This window comes from Ovis aries, chromosome 23, assembly GCF_016772045.2.
Source record: "Ovis aries strain OAR_USU_Benz2616 breed Rambouillet chromosome 23, ARS-UI_Ramb_v3.0, whole genome shotgun sequence".
In the NCBI taxonomy this organism is placed as follows: domain Eukaryota; kingdom Metazoa; phylum Chordata; class Mammalia; order Artiodactyla; family Bovidae; genus Ovis; species Ovis aries.
Window position 1 is genome coordinate 37,497,985 of NC_056076.1, and position 27,439 is coordinate 37,525,423.

Here is a 27,439-nt window from a genome sequence, read left to right on the forward strand (position 1 = left end):
TTTAATAGTTATTTTGAGGAAGTACAGTTTATATCTTGCAAACAGTGTAACAAGACATAGCAGTCTCTAATTATGATTGTTTATTACACAATATTAATAATATCTGAATTTCAGATTAGGTTTAGGTAATGCTGACAAGGTGGAAGAAATTAGATACAATGACCTGCAGTCTGGGTTATGAAACAGGCATTACTGGGGAAACTTAAAAGCTCTAAGGGTGAAGCAAGAGAGTCATATGAGTAGCTGTGCTTTGCCTGCCTTTTGGAGAGCTACCTGGGCAGAGCTGTTGGACCTCTACTGAGACCTAGTCTAGGGAAATCAGCAAGCATGAACATGGCCTTGTAATGTTTGGGTGCAAACATAGTGCTTGGATACCAGGAAATCCAGGATTAGGTTCAGTCACTCAGTCGTGTCTGACTCTTTGCAACCCCATGAACCATAGCACGCCAGGTCTCCCTGTCCATCACCAACTCCCGGAGTCCACCCAAACCCATGTCCATTGAGTCGGTGATGCCATCCAACCATCTCATCCTCTGTCGTCCCCTTATCCTGCCCTTAATCTTTCCCAGCATCAGAGTCTTTTCCAATGAGTCAGCTCTTTGCATCAGGTGGCCAAAGTATTGGAGTTTGAACTTCAACATCAGTCCTTCCAGCGAACACCCAGGACTGATCTACTTTAGGATGGACTGGCTGGATCTCCTTGCAGTCCAAGGGACTCTCAAGAGTTTTCTCCAACACCACAGTTCAAAAGCATCAATTCTTTGGCACTCAGCTTTTTTCACAGTCCAACTCTCACACCCATACATGACCACTGGAAAAACCATAGCCTTGACTAGGCAGACCTTTGTTGACGAAGTAATGTCTCTGCTTTTGAATATGCTATCTAGGTTGGTCATAACTTTCCTTCCAAGGAGTAAGCATCTTTTAATTTCATGACTACAATCACCATCTGCAGTGATTTTGGAGCCCAGAAAAATAAACTCAGCCACTGTTTCCACTGTTTTCCCATCTATTTGCCATGAGGTGATGGGACCAGATGCCATGATCTTAGTTTTCTGAATGTTGAGCTTTAAGCCAACTTTTTCACTCTCCTCTTTCACTTTCATCAAGAGGCTTTTTAGTTCCTCTTCACTTTATGCCATAAGGGTGGTGTCATCTGCATATCTGAGGTTATTGAGATTTCTCCCAGCAGTCTTGATTCTAGCTTATGCTTCCTCCAACCCAGCTTTTCTAATGTTGTACTCTGCATATAAGTTAAACAAGCAGGGTGACAATATACAGTCTTGAACTACTCCTTTTCCTATTTGGAACCAGTCTGTTGTTCCATGTCCAGTTCTAACTGTTGCTTCCTCACCTGCATATAGGTTTCTCAAGAAGCAGGTCAGGTAGTCTGGTATTTCCATCTTTTTCAGAATTTTCCACAGCTTATTGTGATCCACACAGTCAAAGGCTTTGGCATAGTCAATAAAGCAGAAATAGATGTTTTTCTGGAACTGTCTTGCTTCAGTGATCCAGCAGATGTTGGCAATTTGCTCTTTGGTTCCTCTGCCTTTTCTAAAACCAGCTTGAACATTTGGCAGCCTGGCTTGGAGAATTTCGAGTGTTACTTTACTAGCGTGTGAGATGAGTGCAATTGTGTGGTAGTTTGAGCATTCTTTGGCATTGCCTTTCTTTGGGATTGGAATGAAAACTGACTTTTTCCAGTCCTGTGGCCACTGCTGAGTTTTTCAAATGTGCTGGCATATTGAGTGCAGCACTTTCACAGCATCATCTTTCAGGATTTGAAATAGCGTCACTGGAATTCCATCACCTCCACTAGCTTTGTTCGTAGTGATGCTTCCTAAGGCCCACTTGACTTCACATTCCAGGTTGTCTGGCTCTAGGTGAGTGAACATACCATCGTGATTATCTGGGTCGTGAAGATCTTTTTTGTACAGTTGTTCTGTGTATTCTTGCCACCTCTTCTTAATATCTTCTGTTTCTGTTAGGTCCCTACCATTTCTGTCCTTTATCGAGCCCATCTTTGCATGACATGTTCTTTTGCTAGCTTTAATTTTCTAAAAGAGATCTCTAGCCTTTCGCACTCAATTGTTTTCCTCTATTTCTTTGCATTGATCACTGAGGAAGGCTTTCTTATCTCTTTTTGTTATTCTTTGGAACTCTACATTCAAATGGATGTATCTTTCCTTTTCTCCTTTGCTTTTCACTTCTCTTCTTTTCACAGCTATTTGTAAGGCCTCCTCAGACAGCCATTTTGCCTTTTTGCCTTTCTTTTCCATAGGGATGGTCTTTATCCCTGTCTCCTGTACAATGTCACGAACCTCCGTCCATAGTTCTTCAAATACTCTTATCAGATCTAGTCCCTTAAATGTATTTCTCACTTCACTGTATACTCATAGGGATTTGATTTAGGTCATACCTGGATGGTCTAGTGGTTTTCCCTACTTTCTTCAATGTAAGTCTGAATTTGACAATAAGGAGTTCATGATCTCAGCCACAGTCAGCTCCTGGTCTTGTTTTTGTTGACCGTATAGAGCTTCTCCATCTTTTCTGCAAAGAATATAATCAATCTGATTTCGGTGTTGACCATCTGGTGATGTCCATGTGTAGAGTCTTCTCTTATGTTGTTGAAAGAGGGTGTTTGCTATGACCAGTGCGTTCTCGTGGCAGAACACTATTAGCCTTTGCCCCACTTCATTCTGTACTCTTAAGGACAAATTTGCCTGTTCCTGCAGGTGTTTCTTGACTTCCTACTTTTGTATTCCAGTCCCCTATAATGAAAAGGACATCTTTTTTGGGTGTTAGTTCTAGAAGGTCTTGTAGGTCTTCATAGAACCTTTCAACTTCAGCTTCTTCAGCGTTGCTGGTCAGGGCATAGACTTGGATTACCGAGATACTGAATGGTTTGCCTTGGAAACGAACAGAGATCATTCTGTCGTTTTTGAGATTGCATCCAAGAACTGCATTTCGGACTCTCTTCTTGACTATGGTGGCTGCTCCATTTCTAGATGGAGATATAATGGTCTAGTAGATATAATGGTCATCTGAATTAAATTCACCCATTCCATTCCATCTCAGCTAGCTGATTTCTAGAATGTTGATGTTCACTCTTGCCATCTCCTGTTTGACCACTTCCAATTTGCTTTGATTCATGGACCTAACATTCCAGGTTCCTATGCAGTATTGCTCTTTACAGCATTGAACCTTGCTTCTATCACCAGACCCATCCACAACTGGGTGTTGTTTTTGCTTTGGCTCCATCCCTTCATTGTTTCTGGAGTCATTTCTCCACTGATCTCCAGTAGCATATTAGGCACCTACCGACCTGGGGAGTTCATCTTTCAGTGTCCTATCTTTTTGCCTTTTCATACTGTTCCTGGGGTTCTCAAGGCAAGAATACTGAAGTGATTTGCCATTCCCTTCTCCAGTGGTCCACATTCTGTCTAGTACCAGGATTAGGTACCAGTTGTTAAACACGAGTGTTGGAATAGTCAGGTTAGGATCTAGAGGAGACTTTGGATGTCTTGCACAAAGTTGGATGCCCTCCTGCGAGGGAAAGGGGAAGGTGCTGTCAGGCTCTTGCAAGGTTGTATTTTGACAAGTTTTTCCTATTAGTTGAAGGGAACTCATTTGTCCTAGCCAGGTTGTTGCCAGGCAACACAGAAAAAGAGATCTTGGAATTGTATTCAGCCAGGCTTGAGTATCCCTCCAGAGATTTTATAATTTTAGTAGATACAAACAGTTTGTATTATGTAAGTATACAGTTCTCTTGAAATTAATCCATTAGTTAAGAATTTCAGTAAGGATTTCACAGGACTCAACTTGTTTATCTTAAAAGCTGTACAGAAGAGTATTCCCTGGTGGTCCAGTGGTTGGGATTCCGTGCTTCCATTGCAGGGGGCATGGGTGCACCTTGGTCAGGGAACTGAGATCCCGTAAGCCATGTGTGCAGTTAAAAAAAAAAAAAAGTAAATAAAAACTCTACAGGAGGTTAAAGTGCCAGGAATGACTTGTCATCCACATGGCCTGATTTTCAAAGTAAAGTAAAAAGGGTCAAAAGTCTTAGGCCTGTCAAAAAGGACTACAGTATTGCTGTTATATAACCTGAAATAGAAGACTGACTTCTGGCTTAGCAGCAAAGATTTAGGACCCAGATGGAAGAAAGACTGAAAAAGATAGGTTGAGAAAGGATAGATTGGAAGGTAAATGAGACAGAAATGCAGGGTTTTATTTTAGCAGTTGAATTACTCTTTTTCACTTGTGTCTCACCAACTATTGCCTTTTTTTTTTTTTTGCATGTACCATAATTACCTAATCTTTAGGTTCCGTTAAACAGATGTTAAGTAGTAGGATTAGGAGAGAGTCTGATTTTCTGCTACTCCAGTCTTCGAATTTACTTTTGTTCTTAGTGTTTGCTTCCAAGAGAGTTAAATAATGATTATATTGTACCCCAAATAAGAGTATGATCCTCGTTTTTAGAGAAGCATCTGCAAAAGACTGAAAGATTCTTCTAACAAGTGATTAGGAAATGTGGCCACTGATTCTTAATCATTTAAAAGTAAAAGCTTGATTATCACTACAAAGGTAGTATTGCAACAAAGATTTAAGAAGCACATCTGTGTAAACATTAAGAGAAGGATGAAGTAACTAATGACAGACATGGTGTTCTGCCTTGACTTAAAATTATGTATGTGCATTTATGTTTATTTCTCCTGCACTGTCTCCCACAACCCCCTGATTTTGGCATATACCTTCTGTATTTATGTGACCAAACTTCGTTTGATATATCGGAGTTATTGAAAGAGTGAACACTGAATTCTGCAACTGAATCATTGAAATACACAAAATTCTAGTTTAACTGATCAATGTGAAGGATTGTTATCCTTTGTATTATGTGATTACGTATATTATTTCAGCTAGTTTAAATTAGACGATTTTAGATTTTAGAGTGTGTGCAAATGTAGCTTTTTAAATAGTAATAGAGGAAAATAAATTTGATTTGTAGAATTTTCTAATTAACCATTTTGTTCTGTTTTTAGCTCACTCCTTCAAACCAACAGCATAAAACTGACGAAAGGGGCAGGGCTAATTTTGGAGTGCTCAGTGTTTTTGCCCCTAGGTAAGAACTGAGAGTTTGATAGTTATTGGTATTATAGAGATTGATTTTTATTATTACTTGAAGTTAAGAGTAATACATAGCTGCTATTTAGTGTTAGTTAGGAGTTGGAATGAAACAGGAGTAGAGAGGTTTCCTAAATGAGTTAAATTTTGTATAAATTGTCTCAGAATTTTTAATTATAACTAATACAATTTGAACCCCGCTCCTCCCTTTCCCTTTTTCTTTCTTTTTAGAGGAGAACATATTATGCAGGTTAAAGCCATTTATAACAAGAATACCATAGAAGGACCCATAATTAAGTTAATGATTCTTCCAGACCCTGAAAAACCCATTCGTCTCAATGTTAAATATGACAAGGATGCTTCCTTTTTAGCAGGGGGTATTTTCACTGGTGAGTAATTCAGTTTTAAAATAAATTTGTGGTGATAATTTGCCTCTTAGATTAATAGGATAAATTATTTATCCCAGGTGTTCAACATGATAAAAAAGCAATCATGCTGTGAACTTTTAAATGACGAAGAAAGCATATTTGACTTAGCTTTATTTTCCCTCTCCTCTATATCCTACATTGCTTTAATGGTCAAGAATGAACTTAAAGTTCATGTATAAGCTGATAGCTTTTAAGTAGTTCAGTTTGTGTTTATTCATTCACTGAATTGTGAGATTCTGCCAAAGAAGTATGAATTGCTGAATGGCAGGAGCTGCGAGTGTGTGTTCCACTAAATATGTTGTACTGTTAAACCAAATTGAGGACTCTTCAACTTAATTTGGAGAGAAATGCATCCATAATTTATGATTAAAGACACTTTGTAACAGCAAACATTTACTGAATACCTGCTATGTCCCCCCACTATGCTAGACTGTTAGTTCCAGTAATAAACATGGCAGTTTTCATTGAGTTCAGCCTAATGTAGGAGACAGTCAACTAAGCAGATGATTCCTGTGTAATATGGCAGCTGTCAAGTCAATAGGCAATTATATTTGCTTTGCATAGGTCATTTTCTTGAGGACTTTGATTTTCTTGAATGGATAAATTCCTGTGCAGTGAAAGAAGCAGACCAGAAAGTTTAAAGTGAAATTTAACAATATTTTTAAATAATTATGTATATACATAAACTTTTAAAACTGTTCAAGGAGATAAGTCCTACTTCCTGTGTAAAAACTGTAATAGGTGACCAGTGAATATTATAGATGATAAATATAAGGGAATATTACTAGTTTAACTCTGGTATGCTATTGAAAAATCATAAAAGAAAGTAAACACTGTATTCACAGACTACGTAAAGCATATAGATTTGTAACCATTTGACCTAGATTGCTGAGTCTTAGTAGTCTAACTTTTCTTTTTATTTTTTACTGAAGTACAATTCACTTACAGTGTTGTCTTAATCACTGGTGTACGGCAGAGTGACTCAGTTATACATACATACACACATTCTTTTTCATATTCTTTTCTATTATGGTTTATCACAGGATAGTAAATATAGTTCCCTGTGCTGCAGATAACATGGTCTAACCTTTTTGGTCTTGCTTGGCAGACTGTGAAAATAAGACAAAGGACTATTAATGGCAAAGATTTTTTTTTTCTCGCTTTATAGCATTGTTTGTGGCATGAAGTAGGAACATAATGTGTTTATACAAACACATGACAGTTGTACATCATCACCTTTACAATACTGAAGGATCAAAGATGTATTTATTAGATTTCTGTGGGAGGTTTAGCACTATTGATCTATATCCAGTACCTGTTATGATTGTATAATTCTGTAGACAAATAGTTGGGGAAGACTAATTAAAGAATAGTTTTATTTCTTCATCAGAATTTTATTATTAACATTTAAAGAAGATGTATGCTTTAAGACATATAATTATTCAACCAAATCCACTAATTGAACTAGAAAGAAAATAACTCTTTAATGTTCCCCATTACAGATTTTATGATTACTGTTATTTCTGAAGATGACAGTATCATTAAAAATATTAATCCAGCACGTATTTCCATGAAAATGTGGAAATTGGCAAACAGTGGGAACCGACCGCCAGCAAATGTAAGTCATAGAAAGCATTTTAGAAGTTAAAAGTAGCTCTTAGATTTAACATAAAATTAAATGTAGTTTAATATAAAAATACAGTGTGTATATCCTGTAGAACTAGAAAGTAACTGATTCCATCACTTAGATTTTTAAAAAATATACCAGGGTATGTTTCAGAAATAAGTCTAAAGAGCAGTAGCACAATACAGAAAACCACTAAATATCATTAAGAGATAATATAGAAAGTGAGAGAAAGAAAAATGATTGGTAGAGTACAGAGCAGTGGAATAGACAGACGATTTGAGAGTCTAAAGCTGCACAATCCTGTAGAAATACAATACTAGCCACATGTGATAACTTAAATTCTGCTAGTAGCCACATTAACAACAAATAAAATTAATTTTAATATAGTTTTAAACTAATATATTAAAAAGTTACCATTTCACCATGTACTCAGCATTTTAAAATCATTATTTTAATAATGATGTTTTGCATGCTCACATCTTCCCAGGTCTTTGAAATTGCATGTGATACTTAAATTCTGCTAGTAGCCACATTAACAAGAAATAAATAAAATTAATTTTAATACAGTTTTAAACTAATATGTTAAAAAGTTAACCATTTCACCATGTACTCAGCATTTTAAAAACATCATCATTTTAATAATGATGTTTTGCATGCTCACATCTTCCCAGGTCTTTGAAATTTGCTGTGTTTTATGCTTATATCCCTCAGTCTGAGCCAGTCACGTTTCAGGCACTCAGTGGTCGCTATGGGCTACCATACCAGACAGTGCCAAACTGAAACAGACCTCTCAGTGGAAAATAAACCAAACTATATCTGGGGTCCTGGTTTAATAATGCCTTTTAGGATTTATGTTTTAATTTAGTCGTGTTTAGGAAACTGGCTTCCTTAATTTATACCATCAGTCCCACCAAGCTGCTATTACCTTAAAATTACGTCACCACCATTAAGATCTGTTATATGTCCTTTAATAATTAATGGTATATCTTTCCACTGTGACTAATCTCATTTTTGTGTCACGCACTCATGATAAAGATATATATATGTAGACGTGTTTGTCTATATTTATCAATCTACATGTAATCTGGATTCACACTTGGTAAAGGTAAGGTAAGTTTCTATCCTAAATATACTATGCTAAATGTTTGTGATTTCTCTCTTCTCCTTTCCCACTTTTCCTTCTAGGCAGAAATATTTAGTTGTAATAAAATAAAGGATAATGACAAAGAAGATGGCTGCTTCTACTTCAGGTATTTCTCAAATCATTTCATATTTTAATGCATATTTTGTTACAGAGTTAATCAGCATTGGCAACATGTGCCTGTTTAGCTAAGGAGAAATAATTTATGATCAAATAGAAAGTATTTTGTCTACAAAGTTTGCAAAATGATTTGGGGCAAGATTGTTGTGATAGATATATTTGCTTTCAGAATTATCAGAAACATCAGAAGAATTCTGTTGTCAGCACATTTATAATATTTTATTATATGGGAGATTTCTATAATTCTAAACTTAAGATCTTACAAAATAAAAAAACTGAACTAGTTTTTTTATTTAACTATGTGACTTTAAGTGATGCTTCTTTCTTCTATACTTTGAAATCTGTAAATGGTTTTGGATACATGGTGTCTAAGGTTTCACTTATTAGAAATGTCTTTTTGCCTTTTGAACTAACAATTGCTTTATTTCATTAAATGTATTAGTTTATTAAGCCAAATAGAAAACAAAAGGTACAAATTGTTGTTACAGTAATACCAGCATTCACAATTACCTGTGTGTTTAACTTTGTTGAGATCCCTATAAACTTCAAGTTACTATCATTATTTCATTTTACCTTGTAGGACTCCCTTGACCATTTCTTTTTGGCCAGGTGTGGTGGTAATGAACTCTCCTAGCTTTTGTTTATATGAGAATGTTGCCATGCTGCATGGCATGCAGGATCTTGGTTCCAAAACCTGGGATCAAACCCTGCCCCCCGACCCCCACCCTGGTCCCCCCCTCCCTGCAGTGGAATCACTGAGTCCTAACCACTGGCCAACCAGGGAGTTCCTTTCTAAGAATGTTTTAATTTCTCCCTCACTTTTGAGGGACAGTTTTGCTGGAAGTAACATTCTTGGTTGACAGTTTCTTTTAACACTTTGAGAACATTGGCCTACTGCCTTCTGACTTACAAACTTACTGATAAGAAATTACCTTGTTGAGGATGCCTTGTATGTAATGATTTGTTTTCCTCTTGCTGCTGCTAATATTCTTTTTCTTTGTCCTATGAAAGTTGTGTTTGTGGGTCTTGGTGTTGGTCTCTTTGAGTTTTTTCTTAGTTGGAATTCCTTGAGCATCTTGGATATGTATATATTAATGTCTTTCATCAAACTAGGGAAATTTCCAGCCATTTTTCAAAAATTATCCCTGCCATACTTTCCCCTTTTTTCTCCTTGAATTCCCACAGTGTATATGTTGGTCCACTTGATGTATCTCAGGTCCCTTACACTCTGTTCACTTTCCTTCTATCTTTTTTCTTTCTGTTCCTCAGACTGTATAATTTCCACTGTCTTCTCTTCAAGTTCATTAATTCTACGTACTTGAATCTGCCTTTGAATACCTGTAGTGAAATTTTCACTTCAGTTATTGTACATTTCAGCTGCAGAACTTGCTTTTGGTTTCTTTTTAAGTTTTCTCTTTAATTGATATTTTTGTCTTTTTCTGTACATTACTTTCTTGACTTTTTTCCACATCTTCTTTTAATTCTTTGAGAATCTTTATAACACTTATTTTAAAGTCCTTGTCTAGTATACCAGCCTCCTTATATTTTTCAGGGACAGTTTTGATTGACTTATTTTTCCCATACTTTACTGTTTGTTTGCCTTCTGGGGTTTTTGTTATTGAAAATTACACATTTGAATCTGATAATGTAATCACACTGGAATTGAGTCCTTTCAGTGTGCACTTATAGATACATATTACTATATATGTATCTAACTGTTTTGAGTTTTGTTATCTTATTACAGACCAGTAGCAAAAACAAAGTTTTAGGTATTTATACACTCATCTGTGTGAATAATGATAGGTTATTGCTTTCTAATCCTTAGTTGTTTTATTTCTTTTCCTTGCTGTACCTCACTGGCTAGGACTTAGAGTCAAATGTTGAGTGGATACAATGAGAGTGATTATTCTGAAATCATTCCCAGTCCAAAGGGGACATTTCAGCATTTCACTCATAACTATGATGTTTGCTTTATGGTCTTTATTTTGGGTAGGTATCGTTATCAGGCTGTTCATTTGTAATCATTACTAAAAGAACTTCTATTTATCATGAATGACATTAGGTTTCATCATCTGTTGAGGCAGTAAGTGTTATTTTTCCTTATACATATATATATATATGGATAGATAGATACAGTATATAGTTGTTTTACTCCTAAATTTTATTTATTTGGTTGCTCCATCATTTTTGTATTCATTGTGTTTGTGGCCAAAATAGCAAGTCTACCTTTTACTAAGTTCCTTATTGGTAATTTAGTTACAAAAAATATCTTTTGTATATATATAGTTACATAGTTATTTATTTAGAACATATAAATGGAAAACAAAGCAGCATAAGACCAGTTGGATAGTTTATAAACTTGAAATATAAAATTGAGATGAAAGTTTGTGTGGAAATGAAGCTAAATTCATTTGATATGTAATTCAGCATTTATTGTGTTTACTACGTTATCAACTTTATATTCAATTTTTACCACTTCCAGAGCTTTTGTTCTAGATGTTTTGTGATAGAATGTCTAGATAAGAGGGACTGATATTAAGCTTCATGTTGCAGGAAGTATTTGATGAATGAAGTTGAATGTAGTAAAGTAACTCTCTTACTCATTTACTTTTCATGGAAGGAAAAGAAATGTTAATGCTTTGAATTTGTTTCCCGTTTATTTAAAAGTTACCAGTGATCTTATCTCATTCTTCTTAACTTAGGGATAAAGCAATTCCTAACAAGGTGGGGACATACTGTATCCAGTTTGGTTTTACGATGGATAAAGCAAATATTCTTAACAGTGAGCAGGTTTGTTTACTCTTTTTATGCATGGCAGTTAGCTTTAGTTACCTTCACATTTTCTTACTTGGTTGAGAAATGAAGTGTTTGAAGTGTTTTGTTTAAAAGTGGTTTGATTATTGGATGAAAGGTATAAATGCCATCTTCAGGAATTTTAGAATAATATATATTTAAATTATGTTGATTAAACTTGACCTGATACAGAAGTTACTTTTTTTATCCCTGTTTATATTGAGGACTTGATTAGTAAACATTTTAATCTATATCATGGTCAGGGTTGCTCCTATCAGTTGTATGTGAAAATGTTTCAGTTAATAACATTTCTAGATAATGAAATGGATTCTAGATAATGAAGTTTTAAGGTAGTTTTAACATACATCATCTCCATTCATTGTTAGTGCACTGATTTTTTTTAACAATTACATGTTTTAAAAAGTTGATTGGTTTTAAGAATTTAATGGAAATATGTTTTGGAAGGTAGTATTTCGTTTCATTTAGGATATGCTCTGTTTCTTTGTCTTTACTAAACCATTAATGTGTTGTTAATAAGAATGCTCCTTTTCTTAGATTATAGTGGATGTTCTACCTAATCAGCCTGTGAAGTTAGTTCCTGAAATTCAGCCAGCTACACCAGCTGTTTCAAATGTTCGCTCAGTTGCCAGTAGGACCCTGGTCAAAGATTTGTATCTTCATATCACGGTAATGTTTATTTACTTCCAAATTACCAAGGGTAACAAAAATTATTCCTAGTTTCAAGGTGCAAGATAGTTACTATAGAATCCTATCGGAATTATTCTGTTTAAGTTTATAGAAAAAATTTATGCAAGTTAATGAAAGGCTTATCAGTATCTTTATACTTAAATACAAATAGAGAATGAATTCAATAATACATAAAATAAATCCAGATATACTAAGCAGAAGTGATTAAAAAATGCAGAAATCTGCCCACCTTTACTAACGTGTATCTTCAATCCATTATTTCATGTGAGCATTATGAATGTGTTAAGTAAGTCAATTCTTCAGTGTCCATTTCAGTGAGGGGCAGGAAGTAATTAAGTATGTATTTTGAAGAGATTTGCCGTCATGACTGATCATAATGAGCTCCTTAAAGCTTCCTGGTTACCCAGAGGGTAAGCAAAAATAGGGCTGCGAAGAATATTAACAACAGTATGTAAAATAACACTAGTGGGACTTCATTTTTTGGAAAACTTGGCAAATAGGGTTGTTAACGCCTTCAGTGTATTTTCTTATTTTTAGACCATGAAACTTAACTGGTTCTTAAACTAGTTTTCCCTCGACCTTAAATAGATGCTGAAGGTACATAACACTTTTTAAAATGTGAGTCCTTTTAATAAAGTTGGGAGTCATTGTATTAGGTGGAAACTTTTGGTTCTTTTATGGTTTCTGGGATTATTTCCTGCCTATAGAGCTCTTACTCTGAGATCTGAATTCTGTGTTTGGAGTAAGAAGGATCAGGGTGATTTAATATTTGGAGCTTTATAAATAGGTCATATTTCTGATTTTCCCATGTCCTTCTCTGGTTTGATCTTTTTTCTGCTTCTTTGAATTAGTTTTCTGAAACTTTCTATTGTTTACTTTAAGGATGACTACAACAATCATACTGGAGTTGATTTGGTTGGCACTGTAATGGCTACCATCAAAGGTTCTAATGAGGAAGATGACATACCTCTCTTTAATGGGAAAATTAGAACACTTGAATTTCCCTTTGTGAAAGGTTCAGCTGAAATCACGGTAATATTTTTGTCTTCTAGTAGATAAGGTTTTGGTATTTAATAGTTTAAACCACAATATTATTATACTTGTTCTTTTGTATGTATAGCTATGATGATATTCTAACTATAGCATTAAATTGGAAAGTCAGCTAAGATATTTTGATTTTTGTTCTGAGCTATTATACATTGAACCCACTATCATTTTTACTGTTAAAAAGACCCTATTTTTCTTTTCCCCTGTGGATGACTGTTTTCTGTGACTGGATTGTTTTAACTTCAGCGACAGTATAATCATGTTTCATTGAAAAGCCAGCATCCTGTGGATAGAAATAGAATCAAACATAGCCCAGGTAAAATGTACACATATCTAGAAAAGTTTAGTAAAACTAGCTTATCTTTGTTATTCTTTTTTTTTTCCAAAATGGAAATAGCTTTGCTTATATAAAGCATACCCAGTGAGAGAACATAAAAAAATAATCACTGTGCTGTCACCATTCAGAGGTACTGATGATTAGCAATTCAGTGTATAACCTTCCACACTTTTCTGTATATACACTAACACCGCGTGGGTGTCCTATGAATGTGATTTATGTAGACATGGAGGAGGGTGTAAAGTTTCATTAATGTAATAGAACTCCACTTTAATGAAATCTTTTCTCATTTCACACATCCTTGCTATATATCTGTCAGTTCAGTTTAGCCGCTCACTTGTGTCTGACTGTTTGCGACCCCATGGGCTGCAGCATGCCAAGTTTCCCTGTCCATCACCAATGCCCGGAGCTTTTTCAAACTCATGCTCATCAAGTTGGTGATGCCATCCAATCCTCTGTCATCCCCTTCTCCTCCTGCCTTCAATCTTTCCTAGCATCAGGGTCTTTTACATGAGTCAGTTCTTCACATCAGGTGACCAAAGTCTTAGAGCTTCACCATCAGTCCTTCCAGTGACTATTCAGGACTGATTTCCTTTACACTTGACTGGTTTAATCTCCTTGCAGTCTAAGGAGACTCTCAAGAGTCTTCTCCAACACCACAGTTTAAAAGCATCAATTCTTTGGTGCTCAGCTTTCTTTATGGTCCAACTCTGACATCCATACATATATCTGTGTCTCGAGAATAAATCTACATTGTTGTGTTGATGGTTATAATTTATTTGATCAATCCTGAAGTGAAATTGTAGTTTCTTTGCAAAGTTTTATCAGCAATGTTTCCATCAGCTTTCTTCACATTGTTTTAACAATATTAGGTTTACAGTTGGGGAATCTGTAATCTTGCACCTGGCCTACAGTTCGACTTCTTGGTTGGTCTGGCAAAGACTGACCATCACAGCATTTCCATTTTAATTAGTTTTCAACACTTAAAAAATTCCTGAATTTTCAGAAAGAGATTTTTTTTCTGTAATGCTGTAATGGTCTTTGCCAGACCAACGAACAAACTGAACATCTCTAGATTCCTGGTTTATTTGGAGAATTCGAAAGACTTGGCAGTACTGGGCCAAGATTCTCTTCAGGTTGTAGGAGTTTCCAGTCAGCTGCATCCATGCTGCTGCTTTTCATTCCTTGACATTGAGGGCAAGTGTCAGTTGCTACTTATATTTACCGTTGTTCTTTTATTTTTACCATGGTTGAGGATAAAGTGAAATTTTCTTATACTCTAACAAAGATTAGGTAATGAAACCACAAGTTGAAAAACAGCAGCACGGGGAAGACATTTTGAACATGCAGAGCCGGTTTGTATTGGAAGAACATAGGTGCCCACTCCCTGTATCCAGGTTACCTCTGTCCTGTTCCTTGGCCACAGTTACAGGCATTTGGTTAACCCTGCTGTATGCATTTCTGAGGTTGGGATGGTGACATAAACTATTCTCCCACAGCTACATGTTCTGTCAGCTTCATGTCATGCATGTGAATTTCCACTAGAGGTTCCTAGTATCACGTTGAAGAAGCAGAAATCTCTCAGATCCTACTTGGCTCCTGACCATGTATTAATTTGATAGGTCTGGGGCAGGGCTGTGGAATCTGATCTGATCTGTGCAGGAGATTCTTGTCATTAGTGACATTTAAGAGACACCAGGTCTAGAACAGTCATTTGTAAATGTTCCCATTTGCTAGAAAAGAATGTGTACTGTTTTCTTTAAAGCTTTAATCTAAATTTATATTTATTCATGTTTGTTAATTGTGTTATTCAAATTCTTTATCATTTGCCGCCTTGATCTACATTTTACTCTGCTATGTATTTGTCCATTGCTTGCATTTCAAGTTGCCATTTGTATATGAATCCAGTTTTGGACGGCCTCCTTAAATAAGACATCAAGGATAAGATTTTATATTTAACTATATAAATAGAGGATTAATAATATTTTGGTATAATAATATATTAGTACAGTATATTGAACATATTTTTAAAATATTCTGAAGAACTTCCTGCAAATCAATAAGAAAAAAGACAATCTAGTAGAAGAATAAATGATAATGAATATAAACAGGCAGTTAGTGGAAGAGTAGCTATAAATAACTAGTGAACAAGAAGAATGACCTAAGTAGTAATCTGGGAAATGCTAGTTAAAACAGTAATGACTGGTTGTTTTTAATACATTTTTTAGAAAAGCTTGATAATAAATGTTAGCCAAGCATCAGGGGAACTGGATATTACACACTAATGATGAGAGGATAAATTGATGTAAACATTTTCAAGAGAAATTTGATACTACCTATTAAAATAAACTTTTAACAAGTCATTATATTTCTCTGGCTAGTCTAGAGAACGCACCAAGAGGTATATAAAGATTCTTTCTTTGCTGTATTATAAATACTAGCTAACATTTTTTACTAAAATGTTCATCACTCAGTGAAAGAAATTATATCTATACTATGCATAAATGTAAAAAATTGATAACTAAACATGTACTTGAATTGATTGACAGATCAAAATTAGTGCTGATAGAAAATTGCTACAGTAAAGTTTGTTATATTTTAAGTGTAAGCAGTTTTATTTTTGTGTTTATATTCATATAAGTACATTGAAAACAGTTTTCAGAAACCAAGTGGGATTGGGCATTGGTTTAATGATAGACTTATTTTATTATTTTGTAGATTGTTCTGTGGTGTTCTGTTGATTTAGATTTTTAAAAATTTTATTTCTCTGAACTTGATTACTATGGTCTAAAAAACAAAACAGCTAGTACCCATTGTTTCCATGTAAGACTGAAAAGATTATTTAGGATATAGATCTTTGTATTGCATTATTTACAAGCTGTGTGCTATAACATATCAGAAGTTTTTGTGTGTGTGCATTAATGAAGAAAAATACATTAAAAAGCCCAAATCTTTAGAGCTTTTCAGGACCTCTTGTTCGGTCACCTGGGACTGATGGGCCTGCTTCCCTGGTAACAGCTGTAACTTAAGCTCAGCACTGGGCTTTGTGTACGTTTTTGTGATTATTTTATAACTTTCACACCATCAGTTGTTTCATACTGCTTCAACTTAAAGATCGAAATCAAGCCATTTCTGGTCAAGATATAAGAAGCCATTGTTATTTCTGGTTTGGAAGATACTTTTTCTCGTAGTTTTCTATTGTATATAATTTTTGCATAAGCTATTTATTGATAAGATAATTTGGCTTTCAAACCAATACCAAAGAGTTTTATGTCTTGGATGGTGCTGCTGATGTTTGAGTGAATGCTTAATGAACTTTACAGGTCAGTCAGTTTTGCCTTTTAAATTTACCACTTACTTGAAAACATAGCACAATGAGATATATAACATTTGTATATTTACAAATATCTTTTCAAAACTGGTTTTTCCTTACTGCTCTTTTCTTTATACAGAGTCTAGTGCTAGCAGAAAATAGTCCTGGAAGGGATAGTACTGAGTATTTTATTGTGTTTGAGCCTCGGCTGCCAGCTTTATCAAGAACGTTAGAATCATATATTCTACCATTTATGTTTTACAATGGTAAGTTTCTAGGAAACTAGAAGATAAACTGTTTGAGTTTGTGGTACTTTGAATAACTGTTTTGCTTTCCATTAAATGGTGCTTACTAATTATCTAATCTTGTGATGACATTTTGGAAAAGTCACAATTTAAAAATTGAAATAAATTATCTGAATGTTTTTTCCTAGATGTTAAGAAGCAGCAACAAATGGCAGCGCTTACAAAAGAAAAGGACCAATTATCCAAGTCTATTACAGTGTACAGAACTTTATTTGATACCAGCAAACAGCTTCTTGATGAGATGAAGTGTAAGTCATTTTGTGTTCAGAAGTGCTAGAAAATGATGCTTTGGGTAATGGTGAGATAGAAGGTTGAGTTCATGGGACCCAAACGTTGTCTGCTTCCCCTGGACTTAGCAGTGAGCTGCAGGGCGCAGCAGAAAGGTAACAGCAATGGTTCATATGACTCATCATTCAGTCTTAAGGTGAAGTGTTCTTGTCTTTAAATAAATGTATATCTTGCTTACCTACAAAATTCTGCAATTTTTATTAGGAATCTGAATCTATATAAATGTAAGGGTTTTGACATAATAATAAGGTTTATATTTAGCTTTAGCATTTGGCAAAAGATACTAGATGACAATATAACTGAAAAAGTGATGTGTAATTTAAGTTTTAGTTTGACTGTGTGTAGTTTAATTTACAAACATCTGCAGCAGAGAAATAGCTAATTTATTTTTTAATAAATACATGGCATATTTGCTACAGGTTTTAATAATGTCTGTACTATTAGGGTGTTTACTGAGTTGTGCACTATCATTGCTTTCCATTTGTCAAATTTTTTCACGTGTCAGGGATATTTAGAGGATAATATCAACTAAGTAATGAAATAATGCAAAACTTGTAGTACTAAAAATTGTTCTTTAAAAAGTCTCATTTTAGAATAACCATATGTAATTATGTATATATTACATATACGCATGTGGATTAGAATTAAATAACTTATCCACGATTACTTGTAGTTTGCAGTTTATGATACCTCCAGTTGCATTCATTTTGTGTTTTCTTTTTGTATATTAGATGTGAATGTTAATTTTAGATTTTTAATTTAAGATTTCTATAATAGTTATCATTTTTCATTTTAGCATCAATCATTAAAAGGAAAAAAACAAGGGATTGAAAACATTTTCTAAAAACTATTATAAGAGCTATCACAAATTGATAGTTTTTGTTTTTAATTTTAGGCCAAGTTGAAGAAGCAAAATTAAAAGAGGCCCAGTTGCGAAATGAACTGAAAAACCACAATATTGACATTTCTTCAACACAGCAGGTACAGTTTCCAAGTATATGTGAAAGTTTTTTTTTTTAATTCTAGCCTACAATTTGTTTTTACTCATTCATATTTTATTAGGAATGTTGACACTATTGTTTTGGGGTCCTAAGCCGTATGGGGATTATAACTGGACATTGAAATAGGCTAACAATAATGGAGTGCTCTTTTCAGAGAAATTGCAGTTTGTGTTGCTGATCTAATGATACTAGTAAGTTATATTAATAATATACCAAGTTGAGAACTTGCACTGAAGTGGCCTAAGTAATAATCGGTGGCAAAGAAAATGAGAGAAAGTGACAAAAGACAATAGATTTTTTAGAACTTGTATTCTTTATGTGTATAACTCATAAGTTTTATTATAGGTCATATAATTCTTAACTAAGAAAAAAAGAATTAGTGAGGTTGATGCTTTACCTTTCTATGATCATATTCTCAAAAGAAAAGAATGGCTATGTAGTAACTTTTGTGTACTTGAGTTGTCCAAATTGTTGGATTTTCTCTGCTGTTTTCTCTACCTTGTACAAGAGTCATTGTAATTGACCTTGCAGTTAATTATTCTGTAAATTACAGATGCCACACATTGAAGCACTTTTGAAAAGAAAGCTATCAGAACAGGAAGAACTAAAGAAAAAACCCAGAAGATCATGTACTCTTCCAAATTATACTAAAGGCAGTGGAGATGTTTTGGGAAAGGTTTGTGTTTCAACCTTTTACGAGGCAGGACATTTTATTGTCTTGTTTTCTGTAGGCTTTGGGTGATCCTGGGTTGTGGAGCCATGATGATATCAGTGGTTGGGGATCCCAGGCAGGATGGAATGAAATTTCATCACATTGCTGAGATGGTGTGCAGTTAAAACCTATCAACTGTTTACTTCTGAAATTTTCCTTTATTGTTTTCAGACTGCTATTGATTGGGTAACTGAAAATGGGGGAAAAAAAGTTGCAGATAAGGGGGAATTGCTCTACTGGGTGGACACTGTGATGTTTTTAACAGTGACACAACATTCTCATTGTTAGGGCAGGTGTTTGCTACCAGATCAGGTAAGAATAACGGGTAAATGTAACCATACCAGTGTAATAAATGACTTTTGAAATCAGCCACAAAAATTCAGCCTTTGAGTAAGGCTTTGAGCAGTGTTAGACTTTGAGCAAGAAAACTTTGAACACGCTTGTGACTAAAATCCAGTGGGTCCTCTGCATCCACAGGTTCTAATTCCTTGAATTCAGTCAACTGCAGAGGAGAAATATTTGAGAGGGGGCAAAGTCTAGAAAGTTCCAGAAAGCCAAACTTGAGTTTGTCACATGCACATGCTGGCAGCTATTTACATAGCATTCGCATTGTATCAGGTATTATAAGTAATCTGCTGCTACTGCTGCTAAGTCACGTCAGTCGTGTCCGACTCTGTGCGACCCCATAGACGGTAGCCCACCAGGCTCCCCTGTCCCTGGGATTCTCCAGGCAAGAGTACTAGAGTGGGGTGCCCTTGCCTTCTCCGATAAGTAATCTAGAAATGGTTTAAAATATACTTAATGTTATATGCAAATACTGTGACATTTTATATAAATGATTTAGGAATCCGCAGATTTTAGTATCTAAGGGGATTCCTGGAACCAGTTCCCTGTGGATACAGATGGATGGTGTATAGTTGACCCTTTAGCGGCAAAGGTTTGAACTGTGAGGGTCCACTTAAACACAGACTTTTTTTTAAGACTTTGTTTAAACTAAATACCGACTACAGTACTGCCTAGTGGTTAAATCCTTGGATGTAAAACTAGGTATGGATGACCCACTGTGAAGTTACATACAGATTTCCAGTTGATCAAAGGGTCGGTGGCCCTAACCTCTGTACCCTCCATACATAACCTCCATACCCACCATACATAGCCTCCATACAGTTGTTTGGTGGTCAGCTGTTTTTGTAAACAGGGGAATGACTATTAATTCTGAGCCCTACCGAATTTATTAAGTGGAAGAAATGATTCTTATATGTGATATTTAGATTTATTTTCTAAAAAATCATTGGCATAAATGATCTACTTAGAAAGGTATAGCTATATTTAGGTTTAAGTGTGTTTTATGCTTTAACAATTGACACACCCAGTAGTAGAGAAATGAATGTGAAAAAAAGGTACATCACCTAACTGATAATATGCCAAATATTTTTATTTGGTTATTGGTAAAATTTACTGTAGTTTAATCTGTAAAATAGTTTTTTGAAATTAAAATAGCGTAAGAGACTATTTAAAATATTTAAGCCAGTAAGCTTTTACAGTTTGAGAATTTTTTGTTAATTCATATGAATGTTTCCCAAAAGAAAAGTGTTTTTGCTGTTTAGATGTTGACTTTTAAAATATTTGGTATTTGGTATCATCGCTGGTAGCTCAGACAGTAAAGCGTCTGCCTATAATGCGAGAGACCTGGGTTCGATCCCTGGGTCAGGAAGATCTTCTGGAGAAGGCAATGGCAACCCAATCCAGTATTCATGCCTGGAAAATCCCATGGACCAAGGAGCCTGGTAGGCTACAGTCCATGGGGTCACAAAGAGTAGGACACAACTGAGTGACTTCATTTAAAATATTTAATATATTTAGAAGTTTTTTAACTTGATTTTTTTTTAATGGCTTCTAGATTGCACACCTGGCACAGATTGAAGATGATAGAGCCGCCATGGTTATCTCTTGGCATCTGGCAAGTGACATGGACTGTGTGGTCACCCTGACCACTGATGCTGCACGGCGAATTTATGATGAAACCCAAGGTCGTCAGCAGGTGTTGCCCCTCGATTCTATTTATAAGAAGACTCTTCCAGATTGGAAAAGGTTAGAAAAAAATGCAAGTAGTGATTAAAAAAAAAAAAAAATACCTGTTCTATTTTTTTTATCAAATCGTAGAATTTTAAAATTTCTCTGAAAGGTGCCTGAAACAGAGAAGTGACTCACATTATCTACATTATTTTTTGTCTTCCTCACAAATATGATCTTCATTAAGATCAGTGTTATAGTGTATTTCATCACATATGCTGGCCAGGTTTAATTTGCCAGTTAAATGTTATTTGTTTATATGACAGATACACATACAAACACACAACAAACAGGAGGGATGGTGAGATGTCATTATCATTAACAGACTGTGGAACTCCTTTATTTGGAATAAGAGTGTAGATCAATGTCCTTTGTCCTGTTGTAAGTCCTATAAAAATAAACAGCCATCATTTAGGTAGAGAAGGTCTCTTGGATTTGCCATTAGCAAAATTGAAATGTAAGAGATCATCTAGTTAGGATGTTACATCTGTATTTTAATATAAATCTGTTTTCTCGAATTGTTTTCCCATTTACTTTTCAAAATACGTTTTTCGGAATAACCATGCAAACCAGTTAGCCATTTAAGTATTTTATGTGTACTCTAGTTTTGACTATTGTTAAAAATCTGCCTTAAAAGACTCAAGCAAAATGGTGATAGCAAAGCAAAAAAATATATATATAAAACAGAATATTGACCAAAAATTTTATCAGATCCTAAACAGAGTTTTGCAAGGCCTACAGTTGAGTAGGAATGGGACTTGAAGGAGAATGGAAACTAAATTAAGAGCTTACTGTGTCATTAAACTAACATTTTATTTCACTTTGTAATCTAAACATACATCAAGGAAACAGCTGGAATTTGAGCTCAAATCTGTCTGCTTCTAAAATCTCCCACTCTGCTCCCAGTACCCATTTTAAATAACATGGGATGTCCTATCAAATCATAGTAACTGTGTTGAAAAGAGTAATAATTTTTCTGAAAGTAATTTTCCCTTCAGGAGGTCTTCTGTTTTTTTGTTTTTCATTATCCCTGAGGATCAAATTAAGAATCCTTTATTTAGGGAAAGTATGAATTTGGTATTTAAGGCTAATACTTGCTCTAAAAACTAGTTATCCTCACTTCCAGGTCTTGTGCCTCCTACTGGGATTGAATTAACTAGCTCTTAAAGCCACTCCACCCTCTACTTCTACCTGCACAATTTGGGGGAAGCTACCCTATATGGGCAGAGAAAGCCCTGACACGCCAGTCAGCTCCCATCTCTTGAATCTCACTGTTATCCCTGGATTTCAATTGCTCATTCTGTATGCTGTGTCAGAGGACAGAGCCCAGAGTACTGGGCTGCTGCTTTTCCATGTTCTCAGCCTTGGCCTTGCCCGTGCCCTCAGCCATTCTAGGGCCACTCTCCACATGAGACAGTCGTATCATTGGCATCCTAGTTTAGGGCCAGCTTGAGAGGCTACATCTCTTCTTTCCTTGTCAGAACTAATCAAAGCTTAGTTTATATCAGTTTTACAAACTAATTGAGGACAGGTAAAACTAAGCAGGTATTTTTTTAATGGTAAATATTGTTTTCATTTCCAAAGGCACAACAGTTAAGCGTTTAGGAGTATTACCTGTGCATAGGGAGTTGTTATCACAGAGATAATCAGTGTATTCATTTGTTTTTCATCATATATGTATTTTTTGATAAGTTACATATTTTGTTTAAAACCTTTTTTTAAATTCAGACCTCTACCTCATTACCGAAATGGAAAATTGTATTTTAAACCCATTGGAGACCCCGTCTTTGCCCGAGACTTGTTGACTTTTCCAGATAACGTAGAACACTGTGAAACAGGTAAAGGAAGTTGTGACATTTTTTATACAGATGTTATGCTTGTGATTCAGATACTTAATTACTGATTATGGAAAATTATGTTCTTATTTAGTTTATAAATGATAGTTGTATTAATAGTTACTTCTCTTATTTTTCTTACTAGAGGAAAGTATTGAATAAAATTCCTATGTTAGCATTATTTCTAAGAAAACTTTCTAATAATATATGTTAAAGAAAATTTTTTTTTTTTTTTTCAAATGTTTCGTGTGCAGTCATTGTATTTCAACTTCTGGGTACACAACAGTATGCTCACCAGCAGAAGTCTGTGTTAATATTTTAGTATGACCAAAAAAGATGTCATAATTTTAACATTTTGTTTGTTGAATATTTTAGTATTTGGTATGCTGTTAGGAGACACTATTATTTTGGATAATTTGGATGCTGCCAATCATTACAGAAAAGAGGTATGTACTTGAATTCTTTTTTAATTTGTAGCTCCAATTTTACTGTGTGTTTAAAAATTTAATGTTAGAGATCTGTAAAGAATTTTATTTTGAGATACATATGCAGATGACAGCAAAACCAATTTAAATCCTATAAATTGATAAGTAGCATCAATCTGAGCAAAACATATGAATGAATTTGCCAAGATGCAAATTAAAATGAAATGTTTTCGGGCTGTGAAATTATCTGAGTTTCAACGTCAGTGTCTATTAATGGTGTCTAAATCTATTAATGGTGTCTGTTGAAAAATAGTTATCTCAGGTAATGTCATTGGAAACACAGTTTGAGGCAGCCCTTGTTTATTGGTTGTTAGGGCTGTAACAAAGTACCACAGACTGGGTGGCTTAAACAGTAGAAATGTACTGTCTCACAGTTCTGCTGGCTTGAAATCCAAATGCAAGGTGTGAGAAGGGCCAGTTCTTTCCAGGGGTTATGAGGGAAGGAGTCTGTTCCATGCCTTTCTCCTTGGTTGACAGATGGTCATTCTCCCTGCATCTGTTTGAATCTCTGCATATGTACCCAAATCTCCCCTTTATTTAAGGACACTACTCATTGGATTAGAGCCCACTGTTATGACCTCATTTTAATTTGATTGTTAAGACCCAGTCTTCAATTCAGGTCACATTTTTTAAGAACTAGGGGGTTAGGACATTAAGACGGGGATTCTAGAGAATATCTGATAATACCTTTGCGGAGCATTTAGCAATATAAATGTTTATTTATTGCTACATAACAAACACTTCAAAAGTTAGTGGCCTTAAGCAGTAGCAGCATGTTAGTTCTCATTCCTTGCTGGGTTTCTCCAAGTAGTGTTGGCTACTTGCACTGGGATGGTGAAAGCTCCAAGTGCCTCCCTCACACAGCTGGCAGCTGATGCTGCTTGCCTTGTGGTTTAGCTATAGCTGGCCAGAGCTGCCTCTGGGGCTGCCACCCGCACCATTTTTCTCAGCCCCCTCAAGGGTGTGTGAGGTAACACCATTAAGGTTTTTAGAAACCTTTTTCTCACTAAGAGGATCTGGCAAGCAGTGCCTTAAATCTTTCTGAGGTCTTAACATAGGGGCATCCTTCACTTGACTTTGATTCCAAGGCTACATTATACTGACTGTGCACTGGATTTGATCTTAGCCCGGAGGCTCTCCGTTTCTTTTTCAACAACATGTTGTTGGCCAGACAGGCTGGGAAGGAAAACAGTCCAACTCAGCAAGTTCTTGATTAGAAATATTTGAAGTTATTTCTGAAAATGAATTAGTTCCTACTTAGTTTATCTCCCATTCGTACTGGCTCATTTATAGCTGACTACTGGCTGGGCACATGGCAGGGGTTGTAGGCTGGCAGACAGATCTCTCCACACAAGCCACTCCTTGTGGCTGCTGGGGATTTTATCAATGGCATCTGGGTCCTAAGAAGGAAAGTTACAGTGGTGAAGACAGAAGTTACAGGTCTCTTAAGTCCCAGTGTCAGGAAGTACATTTGGTTGGTCAGAATCTGGCCAGCCTAGATCCAAATGGGGGAACACGGAGTTTGGAATAGACTCTCCTTTCCGTTGGAGAGGCAAAGAAGATGCCGCCTTCTTTATATCATCATATATTAAGATAATTTATCTTACAGACATGCTGTCACAAATGTTTAAGAATTATCAGGAAATTTTGAAAGCAGTGTAAAGGCCATGAGTTAGGATTGCACCACTCCATTATGGTAATTTATACACTAGAATAGTATGTATCTATTAAAAAGATTTAAAGCAGATTGATGTGTCCTAATGAGGAACACTTGCAAAATACATTGTTTCATTGAAAAGTTGCAAAATGTTAATGTACAAAATTAAGCCTTTTTGAAAATAAGCTTATGTAGTTTAAACAAGATGGGGAGAATATATTGTATACTGTTGTATTTATTAAGAAAGAGTAACCTTTCTTTATTACTTTTAAGTTTTTCTTAATGAGGAAAGAAAGGCAATCTGTTGTGAAGAAGGGCCTTTCAGAGGGCTGTTGTCAAGACTGAATAAAATAAGAAAATAAGTGAATAAAATTTCAGTAAATGAACGATCTATTTGGATCTGAAATCCAAAGGTCTTGAATTTGTTGATATAGAAGTACTAAATTTAATAAATATGGTGTTAGGGACTTGGAAATAGCAGCTGATGTATGTAAACATTATAGGCTTGCAAAATATTATAGCTGAAAATGAGTGAGAGTAGTTACTGAAGAGAAAACAGAAGTCAGTTTAAAATATGACCTAGTACCCTTAAATAGTGTATTATAAAATCATGGATATCTTAAAATCATATAGTCTAATAATCTAGATGAGAAACCTTAAGTACAAAACAAATAGTGGTTCTGTATCAAGTCATAGTACTAATTCATGGCAAAACTAGAACTACTCAGAACAGATTTTCTATGGGCCCAGTTAGAAGAAATAGTAAGTGTGTCTTCAGTTTAGGAGAACTAAATTAGTGAGATTACTGAAAATTAAACAGCTAATTGGGGAAAAGTATTTGGCGTCTTCATGAATGATTCCTTATGAACTTAAAAATGGCTCTAATATACTATATCAGAAAATGGCTGTGGATGAGGAAGTTGCTGTATTCTGATGGTGATTAGCATGTTTATATGTCCTAAATTATAAGTCAGAAATCATACCCATTAGAAGTTATGACAGTGTATAATCTATTAGGAGAAGGTGAGTAGCTTACTAGTGAGGATGAATTAGCAAGTTGAGTAATAATTGGAAGATTCTGTCAGTAGTTCAGTCTATTATTTGGACACCTATAATGTATGAGACACAGTGAGGTGCTGTTAATTATTGAATAACCAGCTCTGTTGAGTAGAGTGGTGGGACCCTGATTCGTAGCTTTTGCCAGCCCCCACAGTGTGAATACTCATCCTGGCTGACTTCCAGCAGCCTATGTGTGGTCATTGACTGAGGCGTTCAGGAGGACCTGGTTCTCATGACCCAGTAAATGCTGGTTCTGGCATTTCACTAGCACAGTGCTAGGCTTTGAGGGTTATACAGATATAGACTAGACAACTCAGATAGCCAAAGGAAGTGCTAGCAGAGGTAAACTAATAGGCCATTTCAAAAGGCTGATTCTTACTGTAAGAACTGGCAAGAAAGTAAGAATTCTGAGTAAAGGTGAGAACCCAGAGAGGTGAACATAACACTGAAGCCTAATTTTTCTTTGAGAATATTTGTCAAACTAATAGAACTTGAGCATCAGTTGTCTCTCCCTTGAAAGGCTCAGAGGGTAAGACATACCAGAATGTGGAATCTGCTCAAAGAACTTCCTTCCCGGTAAATTAGAACCCCTGAGAGGGCTAACCCTTGGCATAAGACTGGACAAAAGAAATGAGCTTCCTCCTTCATCTCAACTCCAAGCATTTCTGGACTGAAACAAAACTGCCTTTCTTGAAGTTTAGCACTAAGTGGAAAATAAAAAACTATTTTCCTAGAGAATGCATTAACAGATTGGCTTTCATGTATGTTTGCAACTTGCATTCATAATACTTGAATTGTCTTCAAGGTAATACTTAAAGGTAAACATTTGATTTCATCTAATGCTGGACTTGTAGTATCCTTAGATATGTCATCAGAGCAAACAAAATTGTCTCCAAAAGAATTCACCTTTATCTTAAAACTGAAGTAATTTTCATATTGAACACAAGAGCAAATATTTTAAAATATTTTAAAAATATAAATATGTTATAAACATGTTTATTAATATTTAACAAATATTTATTAATAAAAATATTAGAACATTTTAAATATATTTCATAATATATTTTAAGAAAAAGTGTTGGATATAAGAGCAAGTAGATTTGAAAAAAATCAAAAAGAGCATCTAAAAATAAAAAGTATAATAAAAGTTAAATGCTGGGCAGACTTAACAGCTTAATAGAAAATTTAGTCAATTGTAAGATAGGTCAGAAAAATTATCCAGACTGTAGCCCAGAGAGAAGGACTGTAATAGAGAATCACTAAGGATAAAGTTAGAAAATCTATTTTTTTTTAATGTTTAATCAGAGTGCCAGGAAGAGGAGGGTAAAAGGATCATAGCTACCTATGATCTAAGAACTAGGAACTAATGGCTAAAAACTTTGAAGAACT

General features: G+C 35.2%; 1 protein-coding gene across 2 annotated transcripts in view; it reads left to right on the top strand.

Annotated features, from left to right (window-relative positions):
- The window catches only part of SMCHD1 (structural maintenance of chromosomes flexible hinge domain containing 1), a 124,221-nt gene that overhangs the window by 75,643 nt on the left and 21,139 nt on the right, over positions 1-27,439 (top strand). For both annotated transcript variants that reach the window (XM_042239642.2, XM_027960934.3), the window contains exons 31-44: positions 5,040-5,119; positions 5,353-5,510; positions 7,052-7,167; positions 8,362-8,426; positions 11,140-11,227; positions 11,786-11,917; positions 12,821-12,970; positions 16,775-16,901; positions 17,069-17,188; positions 18,124-18,209; positions 18,783-18,905; positions 20,842-21,032; positions 22,743-22,852; positions 23,225-23,295. In XM_042239642.2, coding sequence (XP_042095576.1) covers positions 5,040-5,119; positions 5,353-5,510; positions 7,052-7,167; positions 8,362-8,426; positions 11,140-11,227; positions 11,786-11,917; positions 12,821-12,970; positions 16,775-16,901; positions 17,069-17,188; positions 18,124-18,209; positions 18,783-18,905; positions 20,842-21,032; positions 22,743-22,852; positions 23,225-23,295 — 1,617 coding nt within the window. The remainder of the gene's footprint in view (positions 1-5,039; positions 5,120-5,352; positions 5,511-7,051; positions 7,168-8,361; positions 8,427-11,139; positions 11,228-11,785; positions 11,918-12,820; positions 12,971-16,774; positions 16,902-17,068; positions 17,189-18,123; positions 18,210-18,782; positions 18,906-20,841; positions 21,033-22,742; positions 22,853-23,224; positions 23,296-27,439) is intronic.